Consider the following 17,122-nt stretch of genomic DNA (forward strand, 5'->3'; position numbering starts at 1 on the left):
GAAGAAACGGGCACACCCGCTTCATTTCCATCCCCCCCCTTGTGACTCGAATAGCAAGAAGCTGGACCATTGTAGCCGACATCTATTTTTATAAATGCTCATTATGAGAAGGTATTTGTCAGGGTACAACATGTCACTTGGCAGGTATGTTAGAGAGGCTGTTCTATAATCGAAAAGTCACGTGTTCCCATCAATACCAAAACTCAGAGGAGCAGCTTGTCACTAAAATGAGAATAGCTAAAGTGAGCCTGGGCCAAAGCTGTCCCCTTTAAGGTTCAATGTTGTATTCTATTGTCTCTGTACAACAGGGTTGCGCAACGGAATGCAGTTTGTAGTCCAAGTTTTCTCCCTAAAAAGACACAAAAAGCAAAAGTTTGTTATATGATGGAAGATGAATTTGGAGTCTCACAGCCGGAAGGCAGCAGGGTGAAAAGGCTTTTCCTGGTGGGTTTTGTCTTTTAATATCCTTTGCAGGCACCTCTTGTCATCAATGTCCCTGATGCTCGGTAGATGGGTACTAATGATGATCTGAAAAGTTTGAATCATCCACTGTAGAGCCCTCCTGTCCTGGGCCGTGCACAAGCCATAGCAGTTTGTAATGTTTCTAGTCAGGAGGCTTTCTATTGCTCCTCTGTAAAAGTTAACAAGAACTTTGCTAAAGGAGTTTTACCTTCTAAAGTTGCCTCAAGAAATACAGACTTACGTGTGATGACCATGTCACTTTGTTTGTGATGCTTATTCCCAGGAACTTAGAACTATTCTCTTGCTGCACCTCCATTGATTACATTACATTTTATTACGGTCATTTAGCAGACGCTTGTATCCAAAACGACTTACAGTTCAGTATCTATCTACACACTGCAGACGCAGCTACGGGAGCAATTTTGGGGTTAAGTGTCTTGCTCAAGGACACATTGACATGAGACTAGTAGAGGGGATCGAACCGCCGACCCTGTGATTGAAAGGCGGCCCTGCTCTCCACTTATCCACGGTAGACAGGGGTGTGTCTTCACCTCCTTTTTTCTAAAATCAACAATCAGTTTCATGGTTTTACTGATGTTGAGCAGTAGGTTGTTCTCCGAACACCACTCTGCAAGATTGTTGATTTCCTATATGAAGTCTGGTCGTTGTTTGTCTGGCAAAAAAGTAAAGGTATTTCAGACAAGATAAGATCATACTTTATTGATCCCAAAGGGGAAATTCACTAATTTACATTTAAGATTCTGACCTGCCACCTGATCGTGGCTCTAGAGAATTCAGGGATCTCCAGGGAAGAGATGTTTTTATAATTCATCCTCAGGGGAACATGAGTCACCGTCCCAAACTTCATGGCAATCCATCCAATAGACATTTTACTCAAAACCACAAATGTGAACCTCATGGTGGTGCTAGATGAAAAGTCAGGGGATCAGCAAAGTCAGTCGGCCACATCCTCTGGACACCGTGGATATCTAAATCAAAAAAGGGAACCCATCCCTTTTTTTTTATCCGCTGCTAGCACGATTGAAAAGCACATTCTATCTGAAGAAAAACAGGATGTTGTCTAGTTTGAGTTAAGAATGGGTTAGTGTGTGTTTTTGTGAAATGGACTTATTCTCAAGGTAGCGGATAGAGGACTTGTCTTTTCAATTATGAAACGAGGTGCAAGTTGAATAACATTTATTTGTATCAGCAGTAACCTTCAGTCGAAGCTGTGCTATGAAGGAGCTTTGCAGACCGTAAATCTGGAAAGCTGCACAGTGAAACCTGAAGCGTTGGGAGGCTTTTGCTCAACAACGGGAAATGTTGAGGAGAAATTGTCTTTCTCTTCCATTGTTTGTCTCAGGGTGACAAACGTGTTGCAGTCTTTCTTGAACACAAGGTGATTTATTTTGGTTTAGAGAAAACAGGCTCACGGTTGATAAAGAAAACATGGATTTATTAATAGTTCCTTTGACTTTAACATCTAGTGTTTCACTGAGAAAGTGACATCAAATAAGCACAATACAAACACATTTGCTGCAATATTAGACGCACAAAGCAACTGATCCAGAAGTCAAGTGACGTTGGATAAAGAGTGACAAAGTCTGCGTCGGGTTGAGGTCGGACGGGACCTGTGGAGCTAACATTAGCACAGTACAGCCAATCATTAAGTAGCACTTCTATGCTACACTACTATCCGTCTGACAGTAACTAACAATGAATCATAATTAATGTCGATGCATAATGAATAATGTGGAATTACTTTTACTTATTTCATATACTATTTGGGATTTTTGGCGTAAAGCATATATAATAAAAAATAGCTATGCATTTGAATCCTGATTTGGATGCCGATAACCATGGCAACAGTCCAAGCTCACTCTGCGTTTATTTGTGCATAACAGTCTCGGTAGATTTATGAGTCTCTTGACATTATACAACGAGTATATATATACGAGTTACGTAACTTGACATTAGTTTGTGAACACTTCTGCTACTGTGTTAACACCATAGAAACCCTGAAATAATGAGCTACGTTAATGTATTTTCTTTTTCTTTTGGCAAAACAGATATGTAGCAGTTTGAAAAGGCTCTATTCATTTGGATATTAGTTTAAGTCCATCACTGATGCCCCTCTTTCAGTTCTCTTGTTTCAGTTGCACAAAATGATTTACGGTTAACAATTCCCCAATGGTGAAAACTCTCACAGCAGTCAGAAATAAACCCTTTCAGTCTGTGATGAAAGGCTAATGTGTATTGAATATAAGGTGCAGTGTTTCTGCCCAGGCTGGGATGAAGGGGGGGCTTATGTGAATACAATGTTTCTCCCTCCATTTACTCTTCATAGTGCAGCCAGGCAAGCTGCTGCCCTGAAATACGGTGGATTGTAATGACATCTGTACCATCACCCTTTTTGAAGGACAGTTGTTTTTCCGTGTGTGTGTGTGTGTGTGTGTGTGTGTGTGTGTGTGTGTGTGTGTGTGTTTATCTGTATCTCATCCAGGGAGCCTTACCTTTTCTATTCAACTCTTCCCTCCCTCATTGTATCTGCCTTAATGCTTCTGTCGCTCGCCTGCCCACCAGGACATACGCTGACCTTTTATTTAATTTTTATTTTTTATATAGAGCCTTTCAGCTTGAAATCGTGGCACCTTTGTAGATGTGCCTCTCTTTGGTTCTGATTCTGGTGGAAAAGACTGAGAATGTTTTCTTTATGTGCGTTCTCTAGGAGCCTGAATCATATCCGCTCTGCGTATCTGTAATAGCTTTCACAATGGAGGCTATCTGTACATCTGGTAATGCAGGCTAGTGCAGGCTTTGATGCTTTCTTTCAAAAACAAGATTTAGGAAACTTTGAAAACGTACAGTTTCCTACGATCACTGATAACACCATAGAAAATCAAATAATAGAGATATTTTATGTTGAAGACCAGAAAATGCAGGTATTTCTTGAAATGATGTGTGTTCGGGCCCCTGGGTCACAAATGTGCATTTCCTTTAACTATTTACAGCCACTCTAGCGGAGTCAATCGAGGGATTTAAATGATGGTCCATCACGTTGGTCCGGACTGACTTATCAATAACTATGGAATGGGTTGCCAGTGTTTCCCACAGGATTTTGTGAGATTATAGCGGGTGGACCTCGAGCCCTCTGGGGGGTCCGGGGACAAGCTCCCCTGGAAGAAAGATGCGTACATTTTTAAGTGAAATGCATCGATGTACTTTGTTTCTAGTGTTAATTAAATTTTTGTTTTTAGCATGCTAACACAATAAACTATGATCATGATAATTATTATCTGCTCAAAATCAGCATGTTATCTGTTGTCATTATCAGCATGTTAACATGCTGCCGTTAGCTTTTAGCTCAAAGTAAAGCTATGCCGACATACAGCCTCACAAAGGCTCACAAAAAAGGTAAAATCTATAACACTTTGTTATCCTCTTCTGTGGAGCTTGTCCAGAAAGCCGCAGCTCGCCTGGTGTTCAATCGCCCCAAGTTGTCCCACACAACTTCCCTTCTCCGTTCTCTACACTGGCTACCTGTAAGAGCTCACATCCAGTTTAAGACTCTGGTGCTAGCCTACAGGGCTGTGAAAGGAACAGCTCCTTCCTATCTCCAGGCCATGGTCAAGCCCTACACCCCCGCCCACCCACTTCGCTCTGCTGCCTCGGGGCGATTGGTCGCCCCGTCGCTCAGCGGTCGATCGACCCGGTCACAGCTGTTTTCTGTCCTGGCCCCACAGTGGTGGAATGAACTTCCCACTGATGTCAGGACAGCGGAGTCGCTGCCCATCTTTCGGTGCAGGCTGAAAACCCACCTCTTCAGGAAGTGCTACCCTGAGCCTTCCACTTAGCACTTATTGTATTCATACTAGCTTGTTGCACTTATTGTATTCGTATTACTTATAGCACCAACTGTTTCTCTTGTTTCTGTACTTTGGCTCTGAGTTATGCTCTGCTTCATGCTCTTAGATGCTTGTTTGGAAAAGCAAATGTACTTATGACTTCTGGTGACTAGTAGTTCTTTTGATTACCAATGTTGAATGCACTTATTGTAAGTCGCTTTGGATAAAAGCGTCTGCTAAATGACTGTAATGTAATGAAGGCTACCGTAGTTGAGACAATGTTTGAACTACAACAAAGATCTTTTGTGCAGTTTTTGTGGAAGCCCACTTTGAATCGATGACGACGTGGTGCTCCCGGGCTTTCACTAATAATTCTAACGTGTGAAGATTAAAAACGTAACGTGACGTCAGTGCTGTCGACCAGAACAGGTGTGACTCCACAAGCCAATCAGCAGAGCTGGGCGGCATCTCTGAACACTTCTCAGCTTTTTCTCTAAAGTACAGAATGATACTTTGAAATAATCTGGTTTCTTCCCTTTTGATTCAAGAGAGAGACATGAATGAAATGTGATATCCAAGAGACATCAAGGGACGAGGGAAAGCAATTTACTATGGTGTATTAATGATCACCTACTAGCCTGAATGATATTTCTTCAGTGTCTCGGGCAGGAGGGAGGCTAAATAAACAACCATTGGTCCTCTGGCTGTGAAGGCGACTGAGCAGCAGCCTTACAGGAACATGACGGAAGCGATGGTGATGGTGATGACAGATAGTTGGCATTTCAGCCGTTATTACAGACATCTGGCCTCTGTTTACAGATACATTTGCTTTTAGTGCCAACCCCACACTTCCTGCACTCCAAATATGAAGCCTATAAAAGCCTCTGACGAAAAGAAAAGAACATTCACCAGAAGCTTTCTTCAGACTAAGGACCGGTAATTCATTCTCAGCATTTGTCCATAAAGAGTCCAACTGTAGTCCTTCACATATCACTCATGCAACCCATGCAACAATACTATGTATAGTATCTTGACCAAAAATTCTCAGCAGAAGATTTTAACCACATCTCGTGGCCATAGAATTTAGTGTGACAAATAGGGTTGACGTTTAAAAATACGTTTTTCAGGGAAGCACAGTTAGCAATGCGCCTCACAAACCCAGTGTGTGGTGTGATATTTGATGAAACGCCATCGAGGGATGATGGTGTCCCGCTACAGAGCTCCAGGGTTGGGCTCCTCTGCCACTGAGGCCCGTCTCCATCTCGTTTCGGTGTCGCTTTTGATTGGTATCCTAGCGTGCAAATTTGAGTCATTGAGCTAGCTGGTGTTAGCCCGCTTCACTAGGTCACTCGCTTCATTACGTAACATACGTGCTAGCTAGTTTGAGTCAGTATGCTGCAGCTGATGAGTTCAGATCTGGGGAGACGGCTCTCCACAGCAACAGCTGAGACAGCATTTGTCAATATCTAATTTAAATTTGGACATAATACAATTGTAATCAGTTTGACTTCTGGTGCAGACGAGCGATGGTAGCAACCTTTAATCGATCAGTTGTGGTGAAGTGGGACCTCTGCTCGCAGGAGGCCGCGGACCTCTCGCTCTGTCGTTGTTGTTTGAGCAACGAAGTCACGCTAAGAAAAATCAGCTGGATCCGGCTTACAATGAAAAAGTATTTATAATTCACAAATGCTAAAAGACAGTTACAAACTGAATTACACTGTCGACAGTAAGGAATCGCGAAACCGAGTTCAAAGACTCTCCCCCCACCGGCCTACAAACGCCAGTTTACAGTAAAGAGGATCGCCAAGAACTGAACAACATCTCTCCGAACAATGTTTTTATACCCAAAAGTCAGTAGTTTACTTTCAAAAGTCCATTATCAGCTTTGTGATTGGTTGAAATCCGATTGTCTCCTCCTGTCCTCGGACAATGCTCTCCATTGGTCTAAGTGATCCGCATAATGTCTGAATAGTGTCCTCTGGTCCGACCTGTCCTCCTCCTCATAAAACTGCATGTACCCGACCCCCATGTTTTCTTAGGGCTGTCTTCATCTACATCTCTGTTTGATCAACACGTCTCCTTCCCCCACTGTTAACACCCCACATTCCTGAAGTCAGCTCACCAAACTCATCTCCTTATCATACAGTTGTTTTCGGATCTGAAAAGCCTGTCTCAAAGGTCTCTCTCTTTCCCTCAAAACATTCAGTAACTGTATTGTATAGTTTGATACATAGAATGATTATACTTTTATGATTTAACACTTTTCCAAACAAACATGTTATAACATTATATCCACCACTAGGAGTGATTATTAAACACACTAACATTGCTTTTTAACATTAAATTCTTCACACAGTCGACTAATCGCTCCCATCCCTAATGACAACTGAGAAATTCCATCTACTGATGAAGAATCATTAGCAAACCAAACAATTGATTCACCGCTATTGCCTTTAAGAAAAGAATGCATAAAAGAAAATGCTGCTTTTAGCATTATAACCATGAGATATGGTTGAAAAAGATACATTTATTGCTCCTCTTGGGGGACATTTTTTCGCTTTTACACACATTAAGCCCGAAATGCACACACAGGATTTCTAGACATGCATTGTTGTGTAGAGACGTTGGAGTGATGGGGAGCCTGGCCCAAGGGCACCTGGGCAGTACCCTGGAGGTGGTCCACACGTACCGGTCCGTACTGGCCCCCCAAATAGTTAGCTACTGCCATCCCCAAAATCCTGATTCAAAATATTTCCAATTTAAGACTTAATGTCTCAGCTCACAAAACAAAATGTTTTCTAAAAAGGGGACTTGTATAAGAGATACACTACTGTATGATTCTGTTATTAATTGCAAATCGAGTAACTATACAGAATAATATTACAATAGACTAAAGATAGAGCTAAAATGGCAAAACGTGTTCACCCCATTCTGTTTCTGCCATGTCGATGCATTAAAAACATTTAAGTCTTTCAGTACGCAGGGGAAACACCTGAGAGGGTTCTCACTATGGCCGGGTCATCAAATCCGACCAATCCAGCTCCTTCTTTTATTCAATAGCATATCTCGGTTTCGCAGGTAACACAGGAATTAGCATGAATTTAAAGTCTTGAATCGGAGAGTTTAATCCGCTGCTTTGTTCCACTGCTGGCAGTGAAATCCTCCTCATTCAACAACGGCTTTGTAAACGAAACAAAAGCAGAGCAGAAGAGAAGTTTCTTTTATGTTCATCTTGTTTGACTCCGATTAAGGTTTTATTGAGGTTTTGATTCTTCTGATTGCCCTTGTGTTTAAGGCAGAGGCTGTTGGGGAAAGGTCCGCTCTAAAAGAATGAGGTAAAGGCTTCATGATTGGATTTATTTTTAAAAATGTGACCGTTAGCAAGCAACAGAAGATCAGAGGAAATACTTTCCATTTTCCAGGACCCAGACCAGGCAGAGGTAGAGCATGATATTAGTCATACATTAACCAGGCTCAGTCACTGGCTTTTAATGTCTTTTGAGTTAGAGAAGGAAAACTAAATAAGTGTGTTTGAGCTACTAGCATAGAGTTAGGTCTGCTGCCAAAAGTTCTCAAATATCTTTATCAAACAATAACTGGAGTACATATCCACACCCACTCTCGCATCAATATCGGGTAAGAGCTGGAAATGTTATTATGTTTCAGTGTGAGATATTGCCTGAGATGTAACTAGATTTTCTGAGGTTATGAAAGCTCATCCATACGATTTTGTCTTTTCATTACATCGGAGACTGTGTGTCAAGTAGAGGTGCGACGGATCATAACACTCGCGGTTCTTATCAGAGTCACGGATCGGATCAGCACAAAAGAAAGAAAAAGGGAGAAAATATAACTTTTAGAGATCCGTTATCATCACTGATGATCCATATTGTTGTTTGATTATAGCAGCTGGTCTACACGGCTCCAGAATACATTTTTTTGCCACCATCCTAAAAATCATTTTAACCGCTTTGAAGTCTGCAAACCATAAAAAATTCTAAATGTTGTCCTTTAACTTTACAAATCTTGTCATTAGTAGTTTTAATGATGTATTATAAGCTGCTTAGAGTTAGTGTAAACAGCTCATAATTCATCTCTAATATCTATTTATGTTGCTGTGAAAACATCTTCAAACATCTGGATTTATTAAAGTTTCTCACCAACACTACATTTTACGAGATCACGTGAACACATGCTAATGTTGTAATTTACCTTCGCCAAATACTAATTTTCACTGAACAGAACCTGAATGCATCATAATGTAACTGAATGGAACCTTGGTCCACATCCTTGGTCCTCCGTCCTGTCAACGGATGGTTGTTTTCAATGAAACATTTTCAGAGATCGGCAACTAGAAAAGAATAAATGATGTCCCGAACACATATTTTACTGAATACTGGGGGATAACCATCGTCTGTAAAACTATATTTCGCACTGGTTAACGTTAAATTGTTGGTTAACCCGGGTGATCTGTATGGATCAACCGTGCTCTGACAGTGCTTTTCTTGTCGAAGAAGTGAGATGCTCGTGGTGGGTTTAGTTTTTGTGTATATGTGGCTTTCACACATTTCTTTTCAGCGTTTCGGCTTCGGATCCGTGGGGAGGATGTGCCACCCACAAGTCTGAAAATGTATCATCTTGATTTTTTATTTATTTTTAATATTTGGAATGTCAATATTTATATATTGTCAGTGTATTTGAGCATCAGGGTATACTAACTAAATCAATTCATACCCCCCCCCCCCCCCCCCCCCCCCCCCCCCCCCCCCCACACACACACACACACACACACACACACACACACACACACACACACACACACACACACACACACACACACACGAGAAACAAGTGTGTGTCGGTATTGTTTTGTGCGGCACAGTAAGATGACACAGATCACCTCTCATTTACAACCATTGTAATTTAAACTACTTTCTACCACACCTGCAACAAATGAGCACTTACCAATTGTTGTTTTGTCTTTTTTTGTCTGACCAACAATCCCAAACCCAAAGTTTCAGTTAACTAACATAGAAGACTTTATTTTTTAACAACAAATATTCAGGTTTGAGAAGCTGGAACCAGGGTTAATTGATTATCAAACTAATTACATTTGTGTTGATCGACTAATCCAGGGGTATTTAATTAACATTCCAAAAGGTCCAGATAGAGAAAATCTCCTTGGGCAAAGGTCCGGAACATTACAATAATATCTAACTTGCGCTATTTAGTGCCATATATATATATATATATATATATATTATATATATATATATATATTCATATATATATATATATATTCATATATATATATATATTCATATATATATATATATTCATATATATATATATATTCATATATATTCATATATATATATATTCATATATATTCATATATATATATATATTCATATATATATATATATATATATATATATATTCATATATATATATATATATATATATATTCATATATATATATATATATATATTCATATATATATATATATATATATATATATATATATATATTCATATATATATATTCATATATATATATATATATATATATTCATATATATATATATATATATATATATATTCATATATATATATATATATATATTCATATATATATATATATTCATATATATATATATATATTCATATATATATATATATATATATATATATATATATATATATATATATTCATATATATATATTCATATATATATATATATATATATATATATATATATATATATTCATATATATATATATATATATATATATATATATATATATTCATATATATATATATATATATATATATATATATATATTCAAGAAGCCTAGTAGTAGTAAACAACGTATCTGTGTAGTCAACAACTGTCAAATCAAATAAAGAAAGTACACATCAATTATATTTTAACAATTATTCTCAGTTTTCAAATTTAAGTGGATGGATTATAAATAATACATACAGATACATAAATAAATGTTATTCTCATTTCAAGTAAAATAAGGGCTGGATTAAAGAATAACTGACATACCTGAAAGCTTTTGAAAAAATGTGCATCTTAATAGCAGACCATCTCAAGGTGTCACTCAGAGAGAACCAGGACATTCTGATGTAGCATTTCAAAATTAATTTTTCTCATCTTCTAACAAGAGAAATGTGTGAGCATGGACTTTATGTGTGGTTATTAAACTACTTGTTTCAGCTCTATTATCTCTGTTAACATCATAGTTGTCAATAATTCATGTGTTAGGTTCTGATCATATTGGGCTCTTAGGTTTATTTTCTGTGACTTCATTTCAGATGTGAGTGGGTAGTTTGCTCAAAAGAGTTGTGCTTTGTCTCGTAGTGACGCTTCACATTACCGCTTTAATAATCTCCACGGTCTCTGAACATATGAGACACACTGGTTTTAAACTGTCAGTGGGAAGAATGAACCTATAAGAGTCTGTTCATTCTTGGTTAAAGACTCTGGTCTCTCTGACCTCTTTTCTCTCTTTGGAGAACGCCATGTTATTAGCATTTCCTAGTGCGGAGAGGAGAAACTAATCATTGAAGTACACACACTTTGCCCTCCACGACGCATACAATCTTCTGATTTAAGTCAACAGTGTACTTCTTTTTTTGTGTGTGTGTGTGTGTGTGTGTGGTTTCTATTTATGTTTGACAAATTGTGACCCGGGCGGTTTACTGTCGGTCCACTCTAACACGCAGGCCGGACTAAAGCATGAGCGAACGTCTGTCACGTGTTCAAAATCGAAGTAGCACGAAAATGAGTTTTAGAGTGGAGGAGTGATGGCTTGCTAAAAAAGGCTTGTCACTGCGCGCAACCATCAACCAGCAAAATATGTGCTGGTTGATGCTGAATTTTCAATGCCTGTCAAGTGTGTATTGAGTCGAGGACAGCGCTGGCTGACAGCCTCTGAGACACGTTTGGCAGTCGTATTCACAGGATGTGGGTTGACTCCGAGTGAGGGATCGGTGCGAGCCGTCAGATGTCGAGGAGCGATTATGTCACAGCGGCGGTCAGTTTCTCTCCAAAACAATTGGAGTCGAGCAGGAATAGCTTGGAACCACACACGTGCAATTACGTCAAGCACATCCATCAGAGCGGAGTGAATGTTGGGCAAATACATGGACTTTTATGGCTGCTATCACAACCTACTCAGTACACTCTTTCACACATAATGACCCATGCTGAATTTCAACATCTGCCTCAAACCGTCACCACAATCTCTCCATTTAATCATACTGGTTACCATGTGCGAAGAAACATGTAGAGGAACTAACGAGTTATTTTTTTATGAATCAATCTACGATCAAAATATGTGGTAACATTCACAGGGAGATTGAATTGTATTTACAAAATCAATCAAAGGTAAAGGAAGTAATGATTAAAAGAAAGAAGGGAGGGATAAAGGAAAGAAACAAACAGACAGAATGAAGGAAAAAAGAAAAGAAGGAAAAAAGGTACTAAACAAAAAAGGGAAAGAAGGAAACAAAGACGGAAGGAAGAAAGTAAAGAAAGAAAGGAAGAAGAAATAAAGGAAGGAAACAAAAGAATACAGAAGGAAGGAAGGAAAAAAGAAGAAAGAAAGAAGCAAACAAACAAGGAAGATGGAAAGAAGTAAGGAAGGAAATAAAGAAGGTGGGAAAGGATGGAAGGAAGGAAAATTAAATAAAAATGGATTGCAAACCAATTTGTGTGCGGTCACACTATACGTCACATAAGAACATCAATCCTTCACACCATGTGATTGAAGAACTCGTCACTAATTTGTAAATTGTGTCTGTGTCTCCAGGTGAATCTGGGCAGCCATCAGTACCTGTTCACCGTGGACGTGAACCCCTCTGAAATGCCATGTTTCTGCCTGAGACACGACGTGGACGCTCTGGTGTGGCAGCCTCGTCCCGACCAACCCAGTGACATGTGGGAGCATGTCGCCACGTTCAACGCCTTGGGTAAGAGCTTCCACTAAAAACACCTGTTCTGATGCCTCCACTTAGGCATGTTTACATTGTATCTGCAGCAACAACCCACAGAACTATAGATTATACCTTTAGACCTAACGTGTGCGATGTTCAGGAGGTGCACACATGGTATGGAATTGAGAAGATGAAGACCAAAAAAAGTGAGGACGTCACAGGTCCCAACAGTTTGGATCTAGATGGAATTAAGCTGTGAGTCATGTTATGTTTTGTCACCTTTGTTAAGGTCCCTCTTAGTGTATTAATACTGACATTAGAAGTACTTTTCACCATAGCTCAATATACGTAAGAAACGTACTCAATGCATTTTCAATGCACCTCAAAAAATGGCAAAATAATGATTTTAAACCTACAGTGTTTGCATCCATGTGCAGTCATCTTCTATAGTCTGACATGCTATACAGCTATTCGAATTTATTTTACATTTAACACACGCGATACCACACACCTTGTCACAAATTAATACAATGACACCATAAGTGCAAAACTGTATTTTTTTTCGATGCAAACGCTTAAAACGTTGAAAATGTTGGCAAAAATATTCCATCATTGTGCTGGTTTTAGGTGTGCTGTCAAATACCTTGGTGAAGTCAGGTCAAACATTTGGCAAACAGTTGTGCATACCGTGCAAATCACAGTAAGACACAGAATAGTAGTGAGTGATGGACTTCTGAATTGACGATAGGTTATGCTGAGGCAAACCTTTGTTCCAGTTCAGTGGAGGTGCTGAAAGGATTTCACCTCTGCAGGACATTCGGGTGATTTATTTAGATCCACCCAATTTTGATTATGGAGCATTTGAGTAAAATTGAACTATAAGACACATAAAATATATAACTTCAAAGCTATTGACGTATCAAAATGTCCGTACATGATTCATGTTTCAGGACGATTGGCTCAACGGTGTATGACCAATCGAGGATAAGTCGTAAAATTTGACATTTTTGGAGCAGACCATTGGAGCAAAGATGCAGATGAAGTGAGAGTTCATAATGGTGAAAGAATTTTGACTCTAAACCAAGCTGGTTTTGAAATAATTGAAAACATAAACTTGACTGTTACAGCGGCAACTTGAGGTCAATGAGTGAATTTGCAACTACCTACCACTTTTAGCAGACAAAAAAAACAGGAACAAAACCTACAAGGCTCCAGTTAAAGCCAGTAAGGGGCATCCAGGGTTTATCATCTCTGAACTATAAAGATATAAAAAAAAACCTCTTGTATTTTGGATGACGATCCCTGTGATTATCAGTGAGATGCCACAAAGGACTGTCAAACATGACTCTAGCAGCTAAAATCTTCTTCTGTAATCAGAAGGAAGTCGTAAAGCTGTAAAGCCCGCCTCTTGCCTGATTTGATTGGGCGACTGAGCCAAGTGTGACATTGGCGAGCAGTGCACCTCGGAGCCTGGCGCTGAAAAGATGAGAATATCTTTAATTGCATACATTACCGTGGGAGGAGTTTGAAGACAGGTGGAGGCCTATTTTAATTTCCATTTCTGATGAACCATCATAACTGGAGTTGAGTTATTCATTCTCACAGCTGTTAACTTTGTTTACATCCGCCGTCATGCTGCTGAGGTGCAGCAGTGGGCGGACGACAGAACGGCTTAAACGGCGGCAGTAGAACTGCATTAAGCTACAACAGTGACTTTACTGACGCTTAGAGAAATATATGGAAACTTCTGCTCTGCATATAAACCGTTGAAAGAGGTCTGGATTATAAAAACTTCACTGGTTTACATTGAGCCTCTTAGCCAAGACACTGACTGATGTGTTTAGACCGTTGTTTTAATTTAACTCCACATCTCAAATTCGATACTCGGGCCATCAGCCCGTGAGCCCGTTTCTAGAGAAGGTCTCTTTCAATCTCGTCTTCATTTCATTTTTATCCACTCGTCTATCTCTCCTCAACCACAGCACCGAGAACAGGTTTTACCAATCTGCTCATCTCTGTTTGGAATCCATGCAGTTTGAGGTTGCAGGTGGATCCCCAGTGATACTTTCTGAAATGATCTCAGTGAGTCCAAAGCTCAGAGAGACCTGAGTGGAAAAACACGCGCTTTGGAACATCAAAATCAGGCTTGGTGCAATAAATGTTTTCACATAAGTGAAATGAAATGAGCATTTAGTGGATCACTCAAGTTTGGATATTGTTATGTAGAAAATATATGGTCTTCACTGTTGAAACTAATGTTTGGTTTGTGTATATAAAGCTCAGGTGGTGTATTTCAGAATAATGTTTTTAGAGGAAAGGTTATATAACAATGAGTTTGGTATTGGTTGAGCTGGTCGAAGCTCCATCAGGCAACAGTATTTTATAAAACTAGTAGTTTTATGCTAAATGACAACGTTGAGCAGCAGTATTATTATCAAATCACCCTGGTGGAAAAATCTCAGCACACAGGAAGTAGCTAATCAGATTTTAAGGGCGAAAGATAATTCGTTTTCCAGCAGCGACAGAGACCTCCGTCAAACAAAAGCTCAGGTCACCGGCATCGGGTGCCCCCCCCCCCCCCCCCCCCCCTTTGTCGTGGTACAGCGTGAACACTGACCTTCTGTTTGATGAGCAGGCTGTGTGCACTCTACTGAGTTTCAAATACCTTAACCTGAAGAGCTGAACAAAAAGACTGAAAAGGCGACGTCAGCGTTGCGGGTTTTAATGTGATTTGTATTGGTCTGATCGTCCAGAGCCGAGGCGAGGCCGTCACATTACTGGTTTTGCCCGTTCGGTCAAAAACCCGATTTTACACCAATGTAAAACAGAAAAATAATCTACCAGTCCAGAGGAACGGGAACCAGCAAATTAATCAATTATCAACATTGTTGTTGATTCATTTTCTCTCCATTAACTAATTGAATCGTCAGCTAATTGTTTCAGCACTAATTGCTTTTGCTGTATTGATGTGTTACATCGATGGAGCCCTTTTCAGCACAAACACACACACATCTCTTCCTGTCTTTCTCTGGGTCTTTAAGACCTTTTTATTTTTTTATCAAGCAACATGAGGTTTTTTTGAGGATTTAAGCTACCTGGGTAGCTTTTTAATACTTAAAATCTTCTCCTCCCTGTGCTCCAAAAACAGGAGAAATGATTCTGTCAGCACGGTATCCCTTCTGTTTTAAGTACTGCAGTTTAAAGCGTCTAGTATAACTATGCAGCAGAAAACACACAATCATCTCTAAACCGCATTGACGGGGCTGTTGGGTCTTAAAGGCTTTGTTACTGGCAGCTTCATTCAGTTCCATTCCAACTTCAGTCTCAAGACTGGCAGGATGAATCTAGGTGTCAGCGTCATTGAGGCGACGTTAAGCAAGTCCTGAGACCCTAACAAGGAATAAATTCATCGATTACTAATCGTACGCATGCCTGATCGAGCTTTTATTCCCTTGGGAGCATGTGTACACACATGGGGAAAAAAACATGGTGCCACTCAGCCAAGACTCTCATACATACAAAGCATACAGAAAAATATTCAATATATTTTTTTTAGATATTTTTCTGGTTAATATGGTTGAAAAAGTGGCAGTTGGAATACATTCGAGGACTAGACAGTTTATGTTGCGTTTATCACTTTTGGTTTTTTTTAAACAGAAATGCACATTATGGGTTGTTTTTAGCCTAATGGTTGAGAGGCTAGTGACTTTCTTCAGCGCCGGTTTTTAAAATGTCTCTTTCCGAGTCAGTCAGCCCTAAAAGTGTTCAGGAAACCCAGTTCAATCTACTGGAGTTTCAGACGCTTCTCGTTTCCTTCTTTACCGCCCGGGAGGAAATGAATTCAGGAGCGAAACCGGGTGGAAAGTGTCTCTACGACGTCTTTACTGCAGAAACAAACAGCCAAGAATTACCACTTCCAAGAGCCCGACAGGAGAGCGTGTCGGTATGTGACCGATGGACCAGCTACATTTCATGCCTTTTTTTAATGTTATTTGACCCAAACGATTACTCCATCTGGATTCCAGAACATCACATGAATGTGAGATTATCAACATCCTTAACCTCGGCTGCTGTAGAGGAACTACATTCTTCCTCTATTATTACTTTACCAGTGTGAGAGTGAGCATGTCTCTGATCTCACCATCCTGTCTTCCACAGGCTACGTCCAGGCGTCCAAACGGGATAAAAAGTTTGCGACCTGCGCCCCTAACTTTTCCTACGCCTCGCTGGGCGAGTGTCTCCGCCGGGCCTTCATCTACCGACAGCCGGCGCCGGTGGAGACCGTCCTCTTCAACCGGAAGCAGGGCCGTCAGGTGGGACAGGTCGCCAAGCAACAGGTGGCCAGCCTGGACTCGGACAAACCGATCCTGGGCTTCAGAGCGACCAACGAGCGGCTGTACGCCCTGACCTCCGGCCACCTCTTTGTTCTAAAGGTCAATAATAATTAGATTTTGGGACTCTTGTTAGTTTTAAATGTTCCCCCCCTCCCCCCTTCTCAGAGAACTGAAGATCAGACAGCTCATGTGTACATTTGAGCTGTCTGGACTGAAGTTTTTTTTCACCTCCTACAAGTCATCTGTGTTCCAAAATGTGTGTGATAAAAAAAGTAAAGAATCATGTTCCGAAAGACAAATCCTAGTAATAAACTAGAGCTGAATGTTTCCAGGGTAAGAAAATGATTCTTATGAGTACATAATCATATCATTTCCTTGAATGCTTAAATTCAGCTATTGCCAAATGAATCATATGTGATGATGCTGGACGTTCCAAGAATATAAATGTCACATATGTGGTGCCCCGTTAACACTCACTGCATTATTACAGCATTATGTGTAACGCCATGAATTCCAACTCATAAATCCATACC

General features: G+C 40.0%; 1 protein-coding gene across 1 annotated transcript in view; it reads left to right on the forward strand.

Moving 5' to 3' along the window:
• The window catches only part of nudcd1 (NudC domain containing 1), a 41,462-nt gene extending 24,546 nt beyond the window's left edge, over positions 1 to 16,916 (forward strand). Inside the window, exons 9-10 of the mRNA XM_068710926.1 lie at positions 12,132 to 12,291; positions 16,414 to 16,916. Of these exons, the coding sequence (XP_068567027.1) occupies positions 12,132 to 12,291; positions 16,414 to 16,703 (450 nt within the window). The 3' untranslated portion in view covers positions 16,704 to 16,916. The remainder of the gene's footprint in view (positions 1 to 12,131; positions 12,292 to 16,413) is intronic.
• The last annotated feature ends 206 nt before the right edge of the window (positions 16,917 to 17,122 follow it).

The sequence above is a fragment of the Cebidichthys violaceus genome, unplaced genomic scaffold (genome assembly GCF_023349555.1).
Source record: "Cebidichthys violaceus isolate CVI_PGR_0920_01 unplaced genomic scaffold, fCebVio1.0.p SCAF_16, whole genome shotgun sequence".
In the NCBI taxonomy this organism is placed as follows: domain Eukaryota; kingdom Metazoa; phylum Chordata; class Actinopteri; order Perciformes; family Stichaeidae; genus Cebidichthys; species Cebidichthys violaceus.